Genomic DNA, 19,623 nt, shown 5'->3' on the forward strand with positions numbered 1-19,623 from the left:
TACAAAGATTCTTAGCTTAAACTCTAAGGCATTACTGCTAATCATCTGAGTTGCTATTCAATTAATGATCTGACTCTGTTGAAGCTAGAAGAAAAGGACAGCATATGGTGTGTAGTTCAGATATACTCTCTAGAGGATATTCTCAAGAGGTGCAATGCCCTAAGGAAATTCATGACATTATCTCTAGTTATGCTGAATTATTTGAAGAACCCAAGAGCTTACCTCCTAGTAGACCCTTTGATCACAAGATATCTCTAATTGCTGGGGCTCAGTCTTTTAGGCTCAGACCCCATAGATACAACCCTGCTCAAAAGTATGAAATTGAGAGGCAAATCAAAGAGCTACTCGGTAATGGTATGATACAAGCTAGTTCAAGCCCATTTGCTTCTCCTGCATTATTAGTCAAGAAGAAGGTAAGTGATTAGAGATTGTGTGTGGATTATAGGAGGTTAAATGATCTCACAATAAAAGATAAATATCCACTTCCTATCATAGATGAATTATTGGATGAATTGGCAAGGGCTAAATGGTTCACATCCACATCATTGGATTTGAGAGCTGTATTCCATCAAATATTGGTTGCTATGGAAGATCAGCATAAGACTTCTTTCCAAACCCACAATGGGCAGGTCCAATACAAGGTTATGCCCTATGGCCTGACTAGTGCACCAGGTACTTTCCAAAGTGTTATGAATGCCTCATTAGCACCTTTTCTTCGAAAGTGTGTTGTTGTCTTTATGGATGATATAGTCATTTATAGTCTGGGAAGATATCTCTCTCACATACAACAAGTTTTTGATATTCTTAAGAATCATCAGTTCAAGCTTAAGCTATCTAAATGTTCTTTTGGGTAGCAAAGGTTGAACTATTTGGGACATGTTATTAGTGCCATGGGTGTATCTACTAATCCTTCCAAGATTGCTTTAGTTCAGAATTGGCCTCTTCCCGAGAATGTCAAGCAAGTAAGGAGTTTCTTGGGCTTAACGGGGTATTATAGGAAATTTGTTAAAATCTATGGATTGATCAGTAAGCCTTTAATAAATTTGTTAAAGAAAGACGACCATTCGTTTGGACTCATACTACCCAAGAGGCATTTCAAATTCTAAAGCAAGCCTTAGTTTCAGCACATGTTCTTGCTCTACCAAACTTCAACCAACCTTTCTCAATAGAGACAGATGCTTCTAGCAAGGGTATTGAAGTAGTTTTGCAGCAAAATGACCATCCAAAAGCCTTTTATCAGTAAAGCTCTTGGTCCCAAAAATCAAGGACTCTACATATGAGAAGGAGTGCTTGGTCATCTTGTTTGTAGTTGATCATTGGCGCTCTTATTTACAACAATTTGAATTCACCATTTATACAGATCACAAAAGCCTTACTCACCTGGATGATCAGCATCTGTCCACTCCATGGCAACACAAGGCTCTTTCCAAGTTGATGGGTTTACAATATAAAATTTGTTACAACAAGGGTAGAGATAACAAAGTTGCAGATGAGCTGTCAAGGGTTACTTCTAATGTTGATTGCTTAATGGTGTCCTCAACTCAACCTTCCTGGATGGCGGAAGTAGTAGGGGGTATCACTAGGATCCAAAAGCCTCTCGGCTGTTATCAGAACTAGCTATAAATTCCCCTCAAGGCCATTTCAAATTGTCAAATGGGTTAATCAGGTATAAAGACAGATTATGGGTTGGGAAAAATCCTAATGTTCAAAACAAAATCCTTTAAGCCATGCACACCAGTGAAATAGGAGGATATTTAGGATTTTTGGCTACTTACAAACGCATCAAATCATTGTTTGCATGGCCTAACATGAAGACATGCATCAAGGATTTTGTAGCTCGGTGCTCCACTTGTCAGCAGGTCAAAACTGAGAGGGTAGCTTACCCTAGGCATCTACAAACTTTACCTATTCCTGAGCAAGCATGGGAATGTATATCAATAGATTTTATTGAGGGTCAACCCAGATCATCTTAGTATAACTGCATTTTGGTGGTTGTTGACAAGTTCTCGACGTACTCTCACTTCCTTCCTCTCTCTCGCCCCTTTACTGCTCTGAAGGCAGCTACCATCTTCATCAATCATGTCTACAAGTTACATGGTCTCCCTCAGTGATAATTTCAGATAAGGATAAGATATTCACATGTGTCTTATGGCAAGAACTATTTAAATTGTCTAGAACTAAATTACACATGAGTATAGCTTATCACCCTTAAACGGATGGTCAAACTGAAAGGGTCAACCAATATTTGGAAACTTATTTGAGATGCTTTGTTCACGCTTGTCCTCATAAGTGGTCTCAATGGCTATCTCTTGCTGAGTTTTGGTACAACACATGTTATCATTCCACTTTGGATAAGACCCCTTTTCAGATCCTGTATGGACACGAGCCACGCCATTTTGGCATTAGTCCAGTCCAAGCTTGTGTTATCCTTGATTTGAAACTCTGGCTTAAGGAGCGTTATTTGATGACTCAATTGCTCAAACAACATCTGTCTCAAGCACAGGACAGGATGAAGATGCAGGCCGACAAGAAAAGGACTGAAAGACAGTTCTCCATTAGTGACATGGTTTATCTTAAGCGTCAGCCTTTTGTGCAGACCTTTGTTGCTCAGAGAGCTCATCACAAGTTGTTTTTTAGATATTTTGGACCATTTCATATTGAAGCTAAAGTTGGTGCTGTTGTTTATCAACTAAAACAGTCTCCATATAGCTCAATTCAACATGTCTTCCATGTTACCCAGTTGAAACGAGCTGTGGGTTCTTCTAATCAGCACAAACTAGAAATTCATACTGATTCAAGAGTATCGGGTACCCAACGTATCCTTGGCTCCTCTGTATCTTCACAGATACTGGTGCAATGGTTCGGCTGGACTGATTTGATGGCTACTTGGGAAGACGAAGCTCATCTTTGACAAGAGTTTCCATTGGCACCAGCTTGGGGTCAAGCCGGTTCTCAAGGAGAGAGGATTGTCAAGGAGCCTGACTTGGAGGGCGTTGGTTCTTCAAAGAAGACTGAAGGCGCGAGCTCACCTAAGGAGGGGACAGACATCGGTTCTTCAGAGAAGACTGAAGGCACTAGCTCACCTGAGGAGGGGACAGAGCTCTTGAAGGATTTCAAGAGCAAACTCGTTAACTAGAAGATAGCACTGCAGAGGAGGAAGCCCAATCCATATGTTGTCAGCCGTGAATGGATATGATGCTACGATGGCTCAAGTGGCTTGTAATGGGGAAAAACGCTATGCTATATAAGGCAACCTTCTTGGAAAGGAGGGTGGAAAATGAACATGGCGGCGAGTTGAACTCGAGTTGGCCGGAGTATCGCCGGAGTTTATGACTTGTAGAACATATATACACTGAGTGATATAGAGATTCGTAACAAATTTCTAGATATTTAGTAGACCAATAATCCAGGTAGATTACGCCCGAGGAAGTCCGAGTAGGGTAAGGCAGTGAGAGGGATATGTCCAAAAGAACCGAAACAACGCCAACAACTGCAATCAACACCGATATAAATCTGTGTCTCTTTACGATACTCTTTGACGACTACAGACAGATACCCCTATTTTCGTATTTGCATACTACACATGATTACAAATCCGCGACAACATTGGGAAGTAGAACTCCAACAATAAGAAACTAGAGAGATACAGTACCTGATGGGGCAAACTTAGATTACTTAAAACCGTGGTCACACTAACATGCCATGTCCCCAGAGCTGGCCAGCCATTCATTTTGGTTGATACGCACCTGCCAATCAGAGCAGGTAGCTTCTGGATGCGCTGGCCCATGCCGCTCGCATGACCACTTTTGATGCTCCAAATTGGAAGCAGAGGAAGTGACGGTGTGCCACGAGCTAGCCACACCAAAACACACTTCCAAGTTCGTTCGTCGTAACACACACACTTCAACCGCAACACGATGGACCAAAGCGTTCACGGCAATCGTACCCTGCAACTGCGACACGAAACGGCGGCAAGAGTCTCCTCTTAGTCACGATGACATGATGCGCCAACGATAACCTTAGCAATCAACATCTAACAGTACATTACAAAAATCTGACAAAAACAAAAGGGTTCCCACTTACTACCGCTTTATTGCAAATCAGAAAGAAGAGAAAGAGACAAAAGCCCACAATAGACGCTTACACTACACTAACACACTCTACTGGATGATTAGCCGACCACTCATTGGCAATTTGGCATGCAAGGCTCAGCTGATCAGCTCCTTGTCGCAGTCTCTCTCCCACTAAAGATTCATTAAGAGTTTAAGACTTTGCTAGCTAAAATCTAGCTTGATTAAGCGACGAGTCCTCCATTGCTGGTCTTCTTAGCGGCGGCGTTGCGGTTGCTGCTCCACTGCTGGCTCCCGGGGCACCACTTGGGGCATTTGGGGCTGAAGTACCTCGCCTGCACCCTGCCGTCGAGCAGCTCCACGACGGGGCCCGGGCGCACGCACCGCGGCGCCTTGTACTGGTTGATGGACGCGCCGCGGGCGAGCGCGTAGTCCATCAGCTTGTCGAACGTGCCGTTGGACACCACGCGGATCTCCAGGGGCCCGATGGAGCTGTCGGCGGCGCGGCCCTGCCGGTACACGCTGTTCAGGGCCTCCTCCACGGCCAGGCAGCAGTCCTCGAACACCGACGCCGGCACCGCCGTCCCGCCCGCGCGGAGCTCCCAGAACAGCACGTAGTGGCCCGGGATGGTGCTCGCGTCTGCGTAGCTCGTGTACTCGACAAGCGACGCGCCGAACGGGGCCAGGTGCTGCACCGCGCCGCTCACCGCCACGTGCAGCTCCGCCTCGTCGGTCTTGTCCGAGTCGATGCTCAGGGCCACGTTCTTGCGGCGCACGAAGTTGAACATGGGCGCCTGGTTCTTGAACCCGGCCACACGCAGCACGTCGCCCACGCAATAGCGATACAACCCTGTCACGGTCACACGTACTCACGTTAGTGTCACGGAATTGGATCTTCCTAATCATATTCTGGATCAGCCGCGGAAGCAGACGCACCGGAGTAGGTGGTGACGACGAGCTCGTACTCGTGGCCGAGTTTGACGTCGACGAGGTCCACGAGGTCGCGGTGGTTGGGCTCGGCGGTGGCATTGCTGCCGGACTGGACGGGGAGGAACTCGAAGTAGCACATTGTGGGGATGAGGGTGTAGGCGACGTCGCTGGGCTTGCACATGGGGTTCAGGTTGAGGCCGAAGTAGCACTCGGAGGAGGCGTACATGGTGCACGTCAGCGGCAGGCCGCCGCCGTAGAACTCCAGCGTTGGGATGTACTGCGCCATGGCGCCGGTGACGATGACGTCGATGTACTTGTTGTTGGGCCACACCCTCCGGATGATGCCCTGCCACGACGGGCGCGCGCACTCGGCCTCGATTGCGTCGGCGAGCGCCGGGTCGGCGCGGAGCACCCGCTCGACGGCGCCGCGCACGGCGCGGTCGGTGATCTCGGCGTCGAGCGCTCCCGTCCGGATGTCTCGGCACAGGCGCGGCCAGTGCTTCTCCAGGAAGCGGATGGCGCGTAGAAAGCCGGACGCGAAGACCGCGCCGCAGCGGAGCACGTCTGCGCGGTGCACGAGGCCGCAGAGCAGCTGCGCGTACATGCTCTGGTACGCGTCCACGCACAGGATGGCCTCGTCGGGGCTCGTGTACACGGTGTAGGGGTCGTGCGGGCGCTCGAGGAAGTGGCGGCTCCTGTAGAAGCTCGTCAGCACCGGGCGCGCAGGCAGCCCGCCCGGCGTGCGCGACTCCGCCTTGACGAAGTAGAGGTACATGGCCTTGCCCTTGTCCAGCCCCGGCACGGCCTGGCTCATCACCGGCATGAGCAGGCTGTAAAGCAGCGACCGCCGGTCCATCTCCTCGGCGATCGTCGGCATCAGCTTCCGCTCCCCTCCCGACGTGCCCGAACTGCGCGCGCCAATTACCACCAATCAACGTTACGACAGTCCATGCGCGCCACGTCCGCATGCAGATACGCCACTTACGTACCTGGTGAGGAACTCGCGGATGGGCTTGCCGGAGAAGATGGGCGACGTGTCGCCGTTGGCGATGCGCAGCACGTCGGGGAGGATGTCCTCGTAGGTGACGAGCGGCGCGGCGCAGCGGAACGCCTCGTCGGCGCCCGGCGCGGCGCCCGACACGCCGATGCGGCGCAGGTACTCGGCCGGTGCGTTCTGCGCCAGGATCTCCGCCAGCACGCGGCGCTGCACCTGGCCCGCGCTCGCCGTGACGCGCTCGATGTACTCGAGCGCCTCGCGGTGCTCCTTGCTCTTGGGCACCGCTGCCGTCTCTCGCATGGCGGCTGGCGCCTCCGGCATGTCACTCCAACTGATCTGGCGTACTGCTTGTTTGTACCTCGTGTAGCTAGCGCGTGCCTAGCCTACTGCCTTACCAAAGGAGGCCTTCTCTCTCTCGAGTGATAAGTGATCACTAGCTACCTGAGGCTGAGCTGCTCAAGACCGGTGTGTTCTTGTGTGACTGAAGCGCGAGCCAGTGGTAGATATTTATAGAGGCTCGCCACCACTCGCGAGTGCAGCATCGTCTCTGCTCGATCGCTGCTGCCACTGTTTGTGTCCTCTACCGCTTGTCCCGTACGTACGAAATGGAATACCGCTTTATTTTCATTTGGAGATTGTTATAGCTAGGATAATGAGCAATTAAGCATGTCATTAGTGGTGTTTTTAGTTTCTTGATGGTCTGATATGGAAGAGGCGTGGTTTCCATGTCGAGTCACATAGATGAAGGTGCAGGCTGCAAGTGGCAAAGGTTCGTTCCGACGCGATGAGGTTATCGGGCATACGATTTGCGTGATCTTCTCGAGATCATGCGTTAGGGGGAACGTAACAATGTAAGGCATACATGCAGCCGGGCGTTGCTCGGCTCATTTCGTTTTCAGGTTTTCTTTTGTCAGTCCTGAGATATATTATACTCTCTCCGTCCACTAACGTAGGATGTATCTTATTTTCATTAAGTTTTATTGAAATACAAATCTATTTATATAACTTTTATATTATAAACATATATATAATTTAATTATTTGTCGGTCAAAACTTACACAGTTTGACTTTTTTAAAACAAGAGACACCTTATATTTATGGATGGAGGGAGTATTTATTTGCACATATGAGTAGAAAAGTGGTAGTAAAATGGCAAATCATCGACAATTCTATATGTTTTAAAAATGAAAAAAAAATCGACTCTACACCATTTGGTGCACACAACCTTTTGACAATTCTACATCAATAGCATTTGCTCATCCTTGAGTGCCTATAGTATGGATGATGATCCAAAAACGAGATGCCTTCTTTATATGATGCTACAAAATCAGTGCTTTCACCTTGTTCCGGTGGCCCTAAACACCGGAGGGATTTTGTATTGCGTTCAACGCCCCTTCACCGGCTTTGGGACCAGATGATTCGTCAGATCGGATAACTTGGTAGCTTCACGCCGAAGCCCCTTCAATCCAGGAAAAGCTTTTCATCTACGACTGACAACGAGATCGCGATGCATAGCCCAGATGAACTTGACCAGAGCTGGGGTGTGTTGCAACTTACAGGTCGTCTGGGCTAATCTCGATCGTCCATTGCCTTGATCGGACGGCTCGTAGCTCTTCTCGCACACTGCTTTCTAGAAAGTTCTACCCTGAATTTCTACAATTTTTTTCGGTTGACAATTCAAGGGCATCCTCTCTACGACGTGCTCATTCAGGATAGCCAGTTTTCGACCGGACAGCGCAGAAGATCGAGAGAGCATATCTACACCATTTTGCAGTGAAGGTTGGTGAGCTGAAACCCAAGCAACCGAGCTAGCAGGAAGCTAGCTAGTGGCGATGAGCAGGCAGGCAAGCAGATCACCTGGTCTGGAAATGAACGGTTGCCGAGCACATGCCGGCAGCGCCCCGCAGACACGGCGGCCGGGGGGCCGCGGCCTTTGCGTGCCGCGCGCGATGTTGCGTGCGTTGCCGGTCGATGGGTCGGCAACAGTAGCGGTTCCCGGTGAGACAGCTCGCCGGCCCCGCCGGAGGCGTACGTCCTCGCCCGTACCGCGCACAGCTCGCCACATGCGACATGCGCGTGTGTCCTTGTCCTATACGAAGGACTTGATATAGGATTAAGGACGAGACGACGATCGTCTAGCTGGGATCCAGATGTCATGGTGGTCACGAAGTCGTCTGGAAGAGAAAAGAACGCCGTCTTTCTTGTTGAAGGAAGTGGCGTAGCCGTTTGAGGAAGATCATCTGAAACAAGCCATGCAGGCTCCAGCAGAAGAGGAAAGACACAAGCACGCAGCACCCAAGAGCACTGATACAGACATGCTCAGCTGCACAGTAACCCACCAGCCGTACCAAGTGGAGCAGTCGACCACCTGGCTGACACCTGCCATTGACAACACTACTACGTACATGGAAGACATGGTTCAGATTCAGTCATCGTCGATCCGAGTCATCAGCGACGGCAACCCAACACTACTACGTACACGCAAGACGTACGTGATCACATTTGATTGCTAACCTAGCCTCTATTAGTAGCCGGTAATAACCTCACTGGCAGGTTGTATTGCTTTGCCCTGCTACTACAGTGCTGCCAACTCATGTAGACCCTCCCTGGTCCGAAACCAAAAGTACACCCAGATCGATGAAAACGAAGTACGATCGATTGGTCGGGGTCGTTGTAATCGTGCACTCCAAACATTGTCTCCGGTGCTCTGCCCAAACTGAGAAGAAAACAAGGCCAAACAGAATGCCCAAGCACGAGACGTCTGCTCCCGTTCCAAGCTGGAGGGTAGAGTGCTGGGGCGTCCATTTGCAGCGTGCTAGCTCTCCTCACACGGATGTAACAGATAACCTTCTGGCTCTACTTAAAAAAAAAACAAAGAAAATAAACAGATCAAACAAGACGCAAGAGGCGCAGCGGCAGATGTGTCATGTGTGGCTACTAGCTAGCTCCAGGCATTGCGAGAGGAAAGCCCGAGAAGCTAGCTTGGCATCATTTTTTTTTAACGAAAGAACTGCTCGTTGTATTAATTATAAAAAGAAGTCTGACTTGACTGGCTGGCGATGCATCATCTTCAATTCTTTTGATGCGACTTGGATCGGATGTTAATTAGAGTGGTTAATTTGTTTACGACCAACACCACTACTCAAAACCGCGGCTCGTGTCCCCTGTAACCGGGTCCATAACCTCGCATTGGGCGAGAGCCAAGCTAGTATTGTAATGGCTAATCCAGCTTAAGCTTGCCTGTCTCCCAGAGGATAGCTGCGAGATCAAGTTGACTAATCGATCCCATTTCCTTTCCAGGTGACTGCTTGGAGATAGGACCAAGCTGGTTGGTAGTACTCCTATTGACTAATCAATCCCATTTCCTTTCTCCTGCAGCCTCGAGGTCGTCGTTGTGCGAAACTCCAAGTCTCCTAAGTATTAGACTATTGAGCATGCTCCTTCATGCCGCCTCCGTGACATTGACAGAGACTTGATCAGCTCCTAGCACAGGACGGGTTTGTTTTTTTCATATCGCCTAGATCTAACTAGGATTGATTTTATTATATCCACTAGGTGGGGATAAATATCTTCCGCCCGGTCTGTTTCATATCTAACATTTTGGGCTTGTTTGTGTGGTGTAGATGGTAGTTATCTGCAGGGATGACGTTTTAAAAGAATTTGTGAATTATGATATTTAAAAATATAATCGGCTCTAAAAAAATTTATAAGGTAAATTTATATCAATTTATATCTAAATGTATTCTGGATTTATCTAGTATGTCTACTCTACCGTTCAAAAGATATTACAATCTATCTAAAAAAATAAAATGCAAGTATGTAGATGTGGAAACGTAAATAATGTAGAGGGAGTAAACTCGGTATAATAGATTTTTATCCCGTAATATCGATGGTATAAACATCACCCCTAGTCCACGTTAGAGCTCTACTAAGGATATACTCCCGGACGATATTAGGTCACGACACTTGAGCCACCAAGACCTCAAGTAGATTGAGTCACCAAGCTACCAAGATAAGGTTTCACTATAAGCCCCTCTTCCATTCACTTGACGCCGTCTTCACTTCGGAGCTTGAGTGACAAAGGCAAGGATCTCTGTGACCTCGTATAAGAGTCTTGTCACCACTCAACACCAAGTCGGAAGGCCAACAAGCTTGAACCACCAACAAGTTATTGAGGCTCTAAGGTGTCGATGTACCACTTTGTACAAGACAGGATCGCTCCTTGATCCCCTCTCTAGGCAGCAACACCCAGGCACAACTCTCACTAGGCCTATTAACACTAATCACTCTCTAATCATGTGCTTAATTGCTTTGGATGATCACTTTAAGTACTTTTGTGGCTTGCATATCTTCTCAAATGTATGTGACTTCTCTATACTCCAACACACTGCCACACATTCAAATGATCGAGTAGAGGGGTATTTATAGCATCAACCCTACAAACTAACAGTTGCTCCAATGGCTCAACTTTATTGTATACGTCGGATGATCTAGTGTAAACAACACTGTACTCACCGGACCATCCGATGTGTACATCCTTTAAAAAAACTAGCTGTTGGATCTCCACCCAACCCTTCTGTGAACACCAGACATTTCGATGTGTTCTTCACTTCATCGTCGGATCATCTGGCGTGTTGTCTTGAGCCTGATCGAGCCACTGAAATCTTCTCTACAAGAATTGCCCCGACATGTTGAACTTCTGAGCGTCGGACCATCCGATGCATTAACCTTCAATCTTCAATATTTGGAACATTCTCTGCAACAAATACTCCGATGCATACCATTCGGTGAGTACAACTCAGTGCGCCAGACCTTCCAGTGAGTTCAACTCCTTCTGCGCTGATGCAAAATGCTCTGATGTGTACATCTTGGGCATTATCGAACCTTCCGGTGAGTGTAATCTTCTCTAACCTCTTCTAACAGAAATACTCTAGCGTCTACAATTGACCCAGCGTTGGACCTTCCGATATAGCCAATTTTTCTGGGACTCCTCCAATTCACCTAATCTTTGTCTCAACTACGATAGCTTCTTCATGTATTACATCCACAAAACCTACTAAAATATGTAATTGACAAACATATTAGTCGTATTGACTATGTTATCATTAATCACCAAAATCACATTATATACCCTCGTAAGACCATGTTTGCTACAATTATCCAATCCATTTGAATTCATAAGATAAACTAACCTTTTTCAGATTTAGAGGAATTTTGATGAGGATTTGATCATTAAGATTTAAGAATTTACTAGAGATACAATTTATCCTAATAATGGAGTATCATTATACATGTATATGTTACTTTGTACTATATGTTTAATAATCATGAAGAGGTAAATACGATATGTGTGGATATTCAACAATTCATCATGTCTCAAGTACAGTATGACCATATTTATAGTTCGTACTCAACCACTTTATGCTGGGGTTTACAGTTTTATCCCCTCACCTGCTACATTCTCGGAATATTCGGGAGCATTATGGTACAATCAAGTTTATTTACATAATTACAACTCTGCCCTGAGCAGTTAAGTAGGAACATCCAATCGTGGTCTTCGGTCGATCCTATGACTCCGTCGAAGGCTTCTCAGCTATCAGCCGGAGGTTCACCACGGGCTTCGCTCCTCCTCTTTGGCACCATGAGTCAATCTTCGATCTCCGGCCAAAGACGCGCTGGTACCTTTGCCCACTTCGGTTAGCAAAACTGCAGGTGTAGCCTTCAGCTTCCAACCGAAGGCCTGTTGTCGCTTTCACCGACATGGGTAGCTGGGACCGCGGACGCACCTCCGATCTTCAACCAAAGGATAGTCCGGGCCTTCGCCCGCACGGATGAAGGATTTAGGCTAACCTCCGAGCTGCGACCAAAGGTACTTCGTGATCTTCGCCTGTATTCCCTGAAACATCACCGTAACACCCGAATGCGTAGCCACCAGTAGATTTCGAGTTACCCACAAAGGGGAGGGAGAGAGATCATCCTTAACACCAACGAGTGCAGGGCCTCACTAATTAGATATCTAATAATCTAGGTTTAGCTGCTAGGAATCGAAGGGACGAAGGGCATAAGTGGAAGCTATATCTCTCTGCCGGCCAATCAGCTGCAAGCTTCAATTCATCATACTCGTATCTTGGTTTGGACTGCTAATCGATTGTTCTTGCGTCAAATGTCGCTTTTTGCTAATAAAGTAAACCCTCCGTCCACAAATGCAGGACATATCTTGTTTTGAAAAAAAAAATCAAAAGTAAACTTTGATTATTATTGTCAAATGTTATAAAACAACTTTTGTACACTAAACATACATATAATTTGACTAATTATCAATCAAAATTTATCAAGTTTAACTTTTTGAAAACAAGGTACACCCTATACTACGCCCTTAATGATTTTGCTGGGACAATATGTTTGCTATCTTTCTGGGAAAATCCGGCCCGCTAGCTTTTCTAACGATCTTGTCTTGTTAAGCCAAGCAACGCAAAAATCGAGCAGAACTTTCAATGCTGATGTTGAGCCCTAATCAGTGCTGCATTTGTCATTAACGAACAAAATAAAATCACGCATTGCTTTCTTCCTTTCTCTATCGACGATCAGTGTCGATATACATGGACCGATCAAGTCGTACGTACGCGTGCGCGCGCCGGACGCATGTGTACGTGTGGTGGGATCAGATCGATCGCTAGCTCCATGCCTCGTAGTTTCACGCACTGATGCACAAGGCATGCTGCGCTTGACGCCGGCGCACGGCCGCGGAAAGCGACCGGTGCGAGCCGTCGGCAGAGGGAGCTCGAGACGGCGGCGGCGCACGGAAGCGGTACCGGCCGGGCGCCTGATCGTCCACCCGCGGCCGCGGCCCGTCGTCGCTGCGTAGCCAGCTGGTACAAGGCTAGTAACTTGAGGGCCCCGTCACCGAGTAGTAGCCTTTCCCACGGCCGGCCACTCAGCCGGTGCGGCGCAGTCGGTGGCATGGCCATGGCGACGCATGCGACGGCCGTGGCGTTCCTGTCTCGGAATATCATGGAGCCAGCATCCGCTGCCGTACGTACCGACGAATTCGATCGAAATGGCCGAATCAAAAAGCGGTCGCGCAACTTTTATATCCGGCAAAATCTTGGGGGCTTGGCTTTGCGCCACAATTTCCAGACCACCAGCTTTCCGGCTGAAACGACCCGAGGCAGCTAGCTAATGCGCGCCGGTGGTGCCTACGCATCCTAGCTTGCTTGTCGCGTCGCGTCATCCAAAACTCTGCAGGAATAATCAGTCCTGCCATGTCCCTAGCGAGCAGCATTTTCTTTGAAAGCTACACAGTACCCAAAGATTATCTCTTTCTACGTGTAGATGGATGCCATCTTTTTTTACACCCGGCTAGGCAGCTAGCTAGCTAGGGGCGTGTCACTGTCGAGGGCTCGAGACCATACACGGATACGCCGACAGCGGACACGGCACTACGGTCTACGGCAGGGCGGCAGCCAGTGCGCGCGTACGTACATTGCACCGGGGACCGTGCACGGTACCCCGCAGCTAACTCCTACCAGATAGCGCGCCAATAATGGTTGGCGAGCGAGCGTGACAGGTGCCAACACGGGCAGGCGGGCCACGGGAAAGGCGACGACCGATCACGTCGCGTGTCCGCGGCCGGCACATGCCTGCCACCCTCGCCGTGTGCGGTGTGCCCCAGCCCTGCATTTAGGGGTGATGGGTTATGCTCACGAATGTGTCCCGACTGAACGGATGCATATAATTTATAAAGAAACGTGTTTAGTATCTATATTTATTATTTTAGTTTGATTCAATACATACAGGTTGTTGCATCCGTTTAGACAGGCGAATTTACTTATCATTATCACAAAATCATTTTCGTACGAGCAACCAATCAGAATCTCAGCTTTTACATCTAATCACAAACTTAGATTCGGTCAACTAAACAGAAACTCAACTCAGTATATTTAGATAGATACAACCAAAAAACACTCTTCTTTTCAAACTTCGCTTAGCCTGCTTCCTCTTAGTCTACGTATACGATTCGTATGGACAACAATACATATGTACAACTAATCACATCCTTAGAATTTGTTTGGTTCATACCTTAGTTTATCACATCTAAGATTAGTCAAATATGACCTGGTACAAATAATATGTCTAATAAATTTTTAGTTACAAGTATGATAAAATTAGTAAAAAAACTGAATATATAACGTTTAAACTAAGGAACTAAGAAACTATAGTTACCACAGGTAACCAAAGAATTACATAAAAAGTCTGTAACGTAATTAACCTCAAATGTAACCAACTTAGACGCGAACTGTCGGAGGATGAACTCTTCAAACAGGGATCCTGATGGACCCCTTTGAGATTCAGCCAGGGGATGATTCTGAATCTACCTCGTACGTGGGTTTAATGCGAGTATGGGAGATGTAAGCAAGACGGATGATCGTTTGCTAGTTGGAGCAAATGCTCAAGGAATTTTAGACAGGTTTGGGTCGTACGGGGTGTAATACCATACTCATGTGTGTATGCTATTAATACTTTGTGAATGCCTTTCTCAGCAGGTCTGACACAGCATGGCGGCAGGTGACATGCCTCGAGCCCAGCGACGATATCTCCAAGGCGCGCAGGGTGATGTGTGATGGGACCCGTCGCATTAAATGTCACCCGCGCTCCCTATCAGGCGGTGGCAGGGACTGACAATAGGCGTGGGGGTGGTTGGAAGTGACAGACCACGCTCCCTTTTAAATACAGCATCGAGCCTCTCACCAACTGACACCTCACCGCTGAGCCCTTGTGGGGTCCACGGGCAAGGGGCTTCTCAGGTCCTCGGGGAACTCTGGGTGCTCGAGGACTACTATTCATAGCCCCGAGTGCCCTCTCCCGGATATGTCTCTTCTCGGTCCTCGAGGAACTTCGGGTGCTCGGGGGCCATTGTTCATGACCTCGAGCGCCCTCTCCCGAGACAGTGTCTCCTCGGGTTCTCGAGGAATTACGGGTACTCGGGGACCACTGTTCATGACCCCGAGCGCCCTCTTTCGAAACTGTCTTCTTATGTCCTCAGGGAACTATAGGTACTCGGGGACTACTGTTTATGGCCCCGAGCACCCCTCCCGGAACTGGGTCTTCTCGGGCCTCGGGGATATAGTCCTTGAGGGAAGGCGTCACGTGACATTCTATTGTCCTGGCCTCGGGACTCGGGGACCCTGGTTCCTATATCACCGACATGAACCCACGCTCTCTCCCACTCCATCGACTGCAGGCCCGCGCGCCACGGACCCACGCCATATGCATTTAGGGGTGATGGGTTACGCTCACGAATGTATCCGGACTGAAGGGATATATATAATTTATAAAGAAACTGGTTTAGTTAGCTATATACACTATTTTAATTTAATTTAACGGATATAAATATATATTCGTAGCATGTTTTAGTGGATGCAGTCTGTTGTATCTGTTCATGCAGATGAGTTCACTTGTTATTTTCATAAAATCATCTTCATATGAGTAACCAATTAGAATACTAGCTTTTGCATCCGCTCATGAGACCTCAGATTCAATCAACCAAACAAAAATTTAACTCAAGATGTTTAAATATATACAACCAACCAAACACTATTATTTTCAACCAACATGACTCTGCTTAGTCTACTTACTCTTAGTCTACATATACAATTCATACGAGCATCAGTACATGTGGATAACCAATCACACATTTAGAGTCTATTTGGTTCATACATTAGTTTGGTACGTCTAAGATTAGCCAAATATGACTTGCCACAAATAGTGTGGCTAATAAATTTTTAGTTATAAGTGTGATAAAGTTAATAAAAAATTGACGTATAAACTAAAAAGCTAAGCAAATATGATTATCATAATTAGAATAATCAATCAAATAATTACATAAAAATTTATAAAGTAATTAACCTTGAACGTAACAAATTTAGAGGTGAACCCACGCTCTCTCCCACTCCATCGACCGCTGGCCCGCACACCGCGGACCCGCACCATACGCTCCAGTCTCACAACGACAGTATCCGGCGGAGTGAGTGCATTGCTCGACGCGCGCACGTGTGGATCGACGGCCAACAGACGAGCGATGGTAGCAGCTTGCATGAAGCGAGCATGAGCTAGTCGGATTGAGATCCCCTATGAAGTCAGGTGACTTCAAGTGGATCTGAGCTATCGGATCACATATGAACAGTTCAGATTTAGTACTACAGTGTTCATCAAACAGTAAATATTACTATAGTATGTGCTACAGTAACCACCTGCAAATAGTGTTTATCCGGACTCAGTTTACTGTGTGCCTCTGACTTCACGTTGCTGAAGTTAGATGATCTCGATCCGAGCTGGTCACACGCCCATGCGGTCTCTTTCCGCGCCCCGCCTTTCGAAAAGGCAGGCAGGGCGGGGCATCTGTGGCCGTGGCCTCTCAACGTGCGCGCTATCCCTCGCCGTCACCTCCGTGCCCGCTAGCCCTCGCCTTCACGTCCGTGCCCACCTATCCATCCATCCGCATGCTCCACGTAGTTTGCAGTTCCGCCCCGCTGCGGCGCCGTTGTTCGATTCTTCTTGGAGCTGTCTCGCCGTAGATATCAGGGGGCCGCCGGCCGGGCTTTGATTGCCGTGGCGCGGCGGCGCTGGCTCTTTCGGGGCTTGGCCACGGCGACGGCACTAGTAGTAGATAGGGGCAGCTGCCTAGCTGCATGTAGGGGTGTTAGTAGATGTCATAGGCGTAGGAGTGTAGGACCCCATGGCGTTGGATGAATGGATCGCAAAAGGGAATGTCCCCGCTCGCATTATATGCTCGTGTCCCCGGCTTTTTCCGGTCGTCTGCCGACACACTGACCAGTGCGGTCGGCGCCCATCGGTACGGTATAGCTGGCGTCGCGTGTCGCGTGTGATCTGACCTATCGGTGGCTCGGTGCAACTCCGATTGTAGTACTAATCGGGTTTCAATTTATGGCACCGTGTCTGTATTTCTTATCGTGATTCATCGGTTGGGTTATTCAAAGCTTGGACTCATCATTTCTTAGCTGGATCTTGATGCACCTTAACTTCTGCGTGAGCGAAAGAGATGTTCGTGATCTACGCTTGATGTGTGTAATGTCTCCTCTTCCATGGAATAAAGATAAGTGGGATTCGTGCAAGGAAAAAAAAAAAACGCTTGCCACAGACGGAACCGGATCCATAGCAGCTAGACTTCAGCTTGGGGTTAGACCCAAATTTGAAATATATGACTTAGATCTAAATTTCTATTAGATTTATTATATATAAATGATATATTTTTAGGCTTGGCCTGAATCCGCCCCTAATGCGTGGAATTCATGAAAAAAAGATGCATGGGCTCACCACCGAGACAATGCACCTGCGCACGTACGGACGGACGTACATATCTAGTTCGGTGCTGACACGCGACGCATGCACTTGCCTAGCCGCTCTGATTGATCTTGTGACAGATGTACGTGCATATATAACACGTACGCACGTAGTTGCACGCTCGCCTCCTTGTCGATACCCAACAGGAGCAGAAACACGGGCGATGTACGCTTAACTATGCATGCCACGATACCCGCAAAAAAAAAACTATGCATGCCACGAGTATAAAACTGTGGACTTTTTATTTATATTTTTTTCGGAATTAGTAAAAATGTATATTCATTTCGAAAATTTATATATCTACACGTGTATCGTCTCTTGGATGGACGATAAAAACCTGTTACCTGTTGAGCCCAATTGGAGAGTTCTTTAAAGACAAATCGATAGTAATAATCGGGTGTCATGTGGATCTGTCGTCTGTTGAATGGGTTGTTGAATGGGTAATAGGTTCTTGTCGTCAATCCAATGAACGATAAGTATAGATCTGTAAATTTTCTAAATGATGCATAATTTTGCTAATATCTAGAAAAGATATAAAAAATTTAAAGCATACCAAAAAAAAAAGTATGCATGCCACGAGTATAAAACTGTGGACTTTTTTTTATTTATATATGTTTTCAAAATTAATAAAAATGTGTATCTACTTTTAAAATTTACATATCTATACGCCCGTTGGGTGGAGGTAAAAGCCTGTTACCCGTTGAGTCCGATCGCAGAGCTTTTTAAAGGCAAATAGATAGTAATGGTCGGGTGCTATATGGATCTATCGTCCGTTGAACAGATGATAAATATAGATCTGTAAATTTTCTAAATGATGCACAATTTTGAAAATATCTAGAAAAAATATAAAAAAAATCTAAAGCATACCGGCTGATCGTGATCTGGTTCGTCCGCGAGCCGTGGCCCGCCGTAGCAGGCCGCGCACAGCAGGCAGCCGCAACCGGGACAGGACTCGGCTGGTTTTCTGCCCGTTCGCCTCCCCAGACCCAGGCGGCAGAGCAGATAGAGTCCACCGCCGCTCGCCGAGCCGGGGGAGGAAATCATGGACGCTGGCCCGGGGTTCGCGGGGGGGGGGGGGGGGGGGCCTTGTGCCGTTTGTTGCTTGCTTTGCCGTTCGGCCTGGGGGTGGGTGCGTGGGTTGGGGTAAGTGTTGGTCCGCGTCTCCTATCACTATTTTGCTTACAAATGAGTCGCGTTTGGGTCGTCTCTCCAAAATCCAGTGCGTGGTGGCAGTTTTGGCCCAGTGCTAGAGAGTTTCTCAACAGTGATATATACTTTTGGCTGTACTAGCATAGTTGCACCCAAATCTTGAGTTTTAGATAATAAAATATAACATATTCCAGCCGTTATACCCGGAGCTATTACACATTTTTTTACTACGATGTAGACTGCACCTATAATATAGCCACAATGCACTAACTAAACAAATAAGATTTAACAGAATAATAATATTCATCTTAAAAATCTATTCTATTGCTAAATCTGAATCCATGTTGAGGGAATATATTCAATCCTTGATATTTCTCGTGTACCAATAAACGTTATTGTTGAGGAATAAAGTTCGTCCACCCCTTCAAGGAAAAAAAAAGTATGGGCTCACGAGGACGGCTGGCTTATAGTCTGTTGTGTATAAATCATGTTTCAACACCAGGGATCAAAATCACACGGACACATCTCACGGCTAATACGATGATCGTGTTTTAATTTCTTGTCTACAGCTGAAATAAGCTTCTCCTCTACAGCTTATGAGATTATTATAATCTGAACTTCAGCTTATAATAATCTGGGCAAATAATCTATTTATTTGTTTTTACTTTGCACAAATAAGCTAGCTTATTATAATCTTAAGTGGAAACAAACAGGACCTAACTTCCTCAACCCATTTGCATCCGCCAAAAAATAATCTTGTCAATACTCGGGTGTCGGTCGATCGTGCTACACTGAAGCAATGCATGCATCCCTCTCATTAGTCAAAATCTCTAGTTGAATTCATCAAGGCGCTGACAGGTCCACTCGCTTTGCATCTCCAGGGAATCAGAGCCTGGCTAAAAAGCACTGGAGGATAATTAGATCAAATCTCTTTCCGAGAGTACAATCATGAACGCTCTTGCTGAGCATCATTTGGCAGGTCTTACTTCGCGCAGGACTCGGCAAAGATTTCTCTTTTCAAAGAACACGGCATACAAGTTTGGAAACCATTTTTTTTATTACAATTAAGATGACACACACGTACACAACAAACACACATCATACTCATGTCCACAA

General features: G+C 47.1%; 1 protein-coding gene across 1 annotated transcript; it reads right to left on the reverse strand.

Annotated features, from left to right (window-relative positions):
- Positions 1-4,019: 4,019 nt before the first annotated feature.
- Positions 4,020-6,462, reverse strand: LOC133929164 (probable indole-3-acetic acid-amido synthetase GH3.4). The gene is made up of 3 exons (XM_062375808.1): positions 5,990-6,462; positions 5,007-5,908; positions 4,020-4,920 (listed from the first exon to the last, which is right to left on the reverse strand). Exons 1-3 carry the CDS (start codon positions 6,316-6,318, stop codon positions 4,295-4,297), a joined length of 1,857 nt encoding a protein of 618 aa, XP_062231792.1. The 5' UTR covers positions 6,319-6,462; the 3' UTR covers positions 4,020-4,294.
- Positions 6,463-19,623: the final 13,161 nt, after the last annotated feature.

Source organism: Phragmites australis, chromosome 9, assembly GCF_958298935.1.
Source record: "Phragmites australis chromosome 9, lpPhrAust1.1, whole genome shotgun sequence".
Lineage (NCBI taxonomy): Eukaryota > Viridiplantae > Streptophyta > Magnoliopsida > Poales > Poaceae > Phragmites > Phragmites australis.

Bases quoted from the DNA above. Each gene is read 5' to 3' on its own strand.
- LOC133929164 (XM_062375808.1), bottom strand. From the start codon at position 6,318: ATGCCGGAGGCGCCAGCCGCCATGCGAGAGACGGCAGCGGTGCCCAAG. The intron at 5,909-5,989 runs GTACGTAAGTGG...TGGCGCGCGCAG, and splicing joins ATCCGCGAGTTCCTCACCAG to TTCGGGCACGTCGGGAGGGG. The intron at 4,921-5,006 runs GTGCGTCTGCTT...TGACCGTGACAG, and splicing joins CGTCGTCACCACCTACTCCG to GGTTGTATCGCTATTGCGTG.